The following is a 2,500-nucleotide window of genomic DNA, read 5'->3' on the forward strand; positions in this document are numbered from 1 at the left end:
ACCCCCTCTCCCCTCACCACAGCACGCGCTGGGACTCTCGCCACAGCATCTCCTCCCACAACTCCTTGGCCTCGTGCTCCGTCAACTCAGGCCTCGTGCAGCCGTCGCCCTCAGCTGCCTCCGGGCTTGCGATGCTCCACGCTGCCTGCCCGCTGAAGAGGTGCGTCCACAGGCAGCGGTCCGGCGAGGAGGTGAAACAAGCCAGGAAGCAGGTGAGTCAAGGGGAGGAAGGGGAGGAGGGTGAGGAAGCTACGAGGAAAGTGAGCCAGGGGGAGGAGGGGGAGGAAGGTGAGCCAAGGGGAGGAGGGAGAGGAAGCTAGGAAACAGGTGAGCCAAGGGGAGGAGGTGGAGGAAGCAGGTGAGCCAAGGAGGAAGGAGGTGGAGGAAGCTGAGGAAGCAGGTGAGTCAAGGGGAGGAGGGAAGGAAAGGAGAAAGGAGGAGAAGGGAGGAGGAAGCTAGGAAACAGGCAGCGGTCCGGGGGAGGTGGTGGAAGCAAGCAGCAGGAAGCAGGTGAGTCAAGGGGAGGAGGGGAAGGAAAGGAGGAAGGGGAGGAGGGAAAGGAAGCTAGGAAACAGGTGAGCCAAGGGGAGGAGGTGGAGGAAGCAGGTGAGCCAAGGAGAGGAGGTGGAGGGAGAGAAGCTGAGGAAGCAGAGTGAGTCAGGGGGAGGGAGGGAAGGAAAGGAAGAAAGGGAGAGGAAGGGAGAGGAAGCTAGGAAACAGCAGTGGGAAGCCAAGGGGAGGGAGGGAGGGGGAAGCAGGTGAGCCAAGGGGAGGGAGGAGAGGAAGCTAGGAAGCAGGTGAGCCAAGGGAGGAGAGGGAGAGGAAGCTAAGAGGAAGGGTGAGCCAAGGGGGAGGAGGGGAAGAATGCTAAGAGGGAAGGAGTGAGCCAAAGGGAGGAGGGAGGAGGAAGCTAGGAGGAAGGTGGAGCCAAGGGGAGGAGGGAGGAAGGAAGCTAGAGAGGAAGGTGAGCCAAAGGGAGGAGGGGGAAAGGAAGCTAAGAGGAAGGTGAGCCAAGGGGGAGGAGGAAGGAAGGAGGAAGCTAGGAGGAAGGTGAGCCAAGGGGAGGGGAGGGGAGGAAGCTAGGAGGAAAGTGGTAGAGTCAAGGGGAGGAGAGGGAGGAAGCTAAGAGAGGAAGGTGAGCCAAGGGGAGGAGGAGGGAGGAAGCTAGGAGGAAGGTGGCAGAGCCAAGGGGAGGAGGGAGAGGAAGCTAGGAGGAAGGTGAGCCAAAGGGAGGAGGGAAAGGAAGCTAAGAGGAAGGGTGAGCCAAAGGGGAGGAGGAGGAGGGAGGAAGCTAGGAGGGAAGGTAGAGCCAGGGGAGGAGGGGGAGGAAAGCTAGGAGGGAAGGTGAGTCAAGGGGAGGAGGGGGAGGAAGCTAAGAGAGAAGGTGAGCCAAGGGGAGGAGGGGGAGGAAGCTAGGAGGAAGGTGAGCCAAGGGGGAGGAGGAGGAGGAAGCTAGGAGGAAGGTGAGCCCAGGGGAGGAGGGAGGAAGCTAGGAGGAAGGTGAGCCAAGGGGAGGGGAGGGAGAGGAAGCTAGGAGGGAAAGGTGAGCCAAGGAGGAGGGAGGGGGAGAGAAGCTAGGAGGAAGGTGAGCCAAGGGAGGGGAGGAGGAGAGGAAAGCTAGGAGGAAGGGTGAGCCAAGGGGGAGGAGGGAGGAGGAAGCTAGGAGGAAGGTGACAGGCCAAGGGAGGGAGGAGGAGGAAGCTAGGAGGAAGGTGAGCCAAGGGGAGGAGGGGGAGGAAAGAAGCTAGGAGGAAGGTAGGCCAAGGGGAGGAGGGAGAGGAAGCTAGGAAGGTGAGCCAAGGGAGGAGGGAGAGGAAGCTAGGAGGAAGGTGAGCCGAAGGGGAGGAGGAAAGGAAGCTAAGAGGAAGGTGAGCCAAGGGGAGGAGGAGAGGAGGAAGCTAGGAGGAAGGTGAGCCAAGGGGAGAAGGAGGGAGAGGAAGCTAAGGAGGAAGAGGTGAGCCAAGGGGGAGGAGGGAAAGGAAGCTAAGAGGAAGGTGAGCCAAGGGAGGAGGAGGAGGAGGAAGCTGGGAGGAAGGTGAGCCCAAGGGAAGAAGGAGAGGAAGCGCTGAGGAGGAAGGTGAGCCAGGGAGGAGAGGGAGGAGGAAGCTAAGAGGAAGGTGAGCCAAAAGGGGGAGGAGGAGGAGGAAGCTAGGAGGAAGGTGAGCCAAGGGAGGGAGGGGGGAGGAAGCTAAGAGGAGGAGGTGAGCCAAGGGAAGGAGGAGGAGGAGGAAGCTAGGAGGAAGGTGAGCCAAGGGGAGGAGGAGGAGGAAGCTAGGAGGGAAGGTGGAGGCCAGGGAGAGGGAGGAGGAAGCTAGGAGGAAGGTAGGTCAAAGGAGGAGGGGAGGAAGCTAGGAGGAAGGTGAGCCAAGGGGAGGAGGGGAGGAAGCTAGGAGGAAGGTGAGCCAAGGGGAGGAGGGGGCTAGGAGGAAGAGGTGACCAAGGAGGAGGGAAGCTAGGGAGGAAGGTGAGCCAAGGGGAGGAAGGGGGAGGAAGCTAGGAG

At 61.2% G+C, this 2,500-nt stretch overlaps 1 protein-coding gene across 3 annotated transcripts in view; it reads left to right on the plus strand.

Annotated features, from left to right (window-relative positions):
• The window catches only part of LOC113826908 (allatostatin-A receptor-like), a 129,030-nt gene that overhangs the window by 89,855 nt on the left and 36,675 nt on the right, over nt 1–2,500 (plus strand). For all 3 annotated transcript variants that reach the window (XM_070138822.1, XM_070138825.1, XM_070138824.1), the window contains exon 6: nt 23–212. In XM_070138822.1, coding sequence (XP_069994923.1) covers nt 23–212 — 190 coding nt within the window. The remainder of the gene's footprint in view (nt 1–22; nt 213–2,500) is intronic.

Source organism: Penaeus vannamei, chromosome 25 (assembly GCF_042767895.1).
Source record: "Penaeus vannamei isolate JL-2024 chromosome 25, ASM4276789v1, whole genome shotgun sequence".
NCBI lineage: Eukaryota > Metazoa > Arthropoda > Malacostraca > Decapoda > Penaeidae > Penaeus > Penaeus vannamei.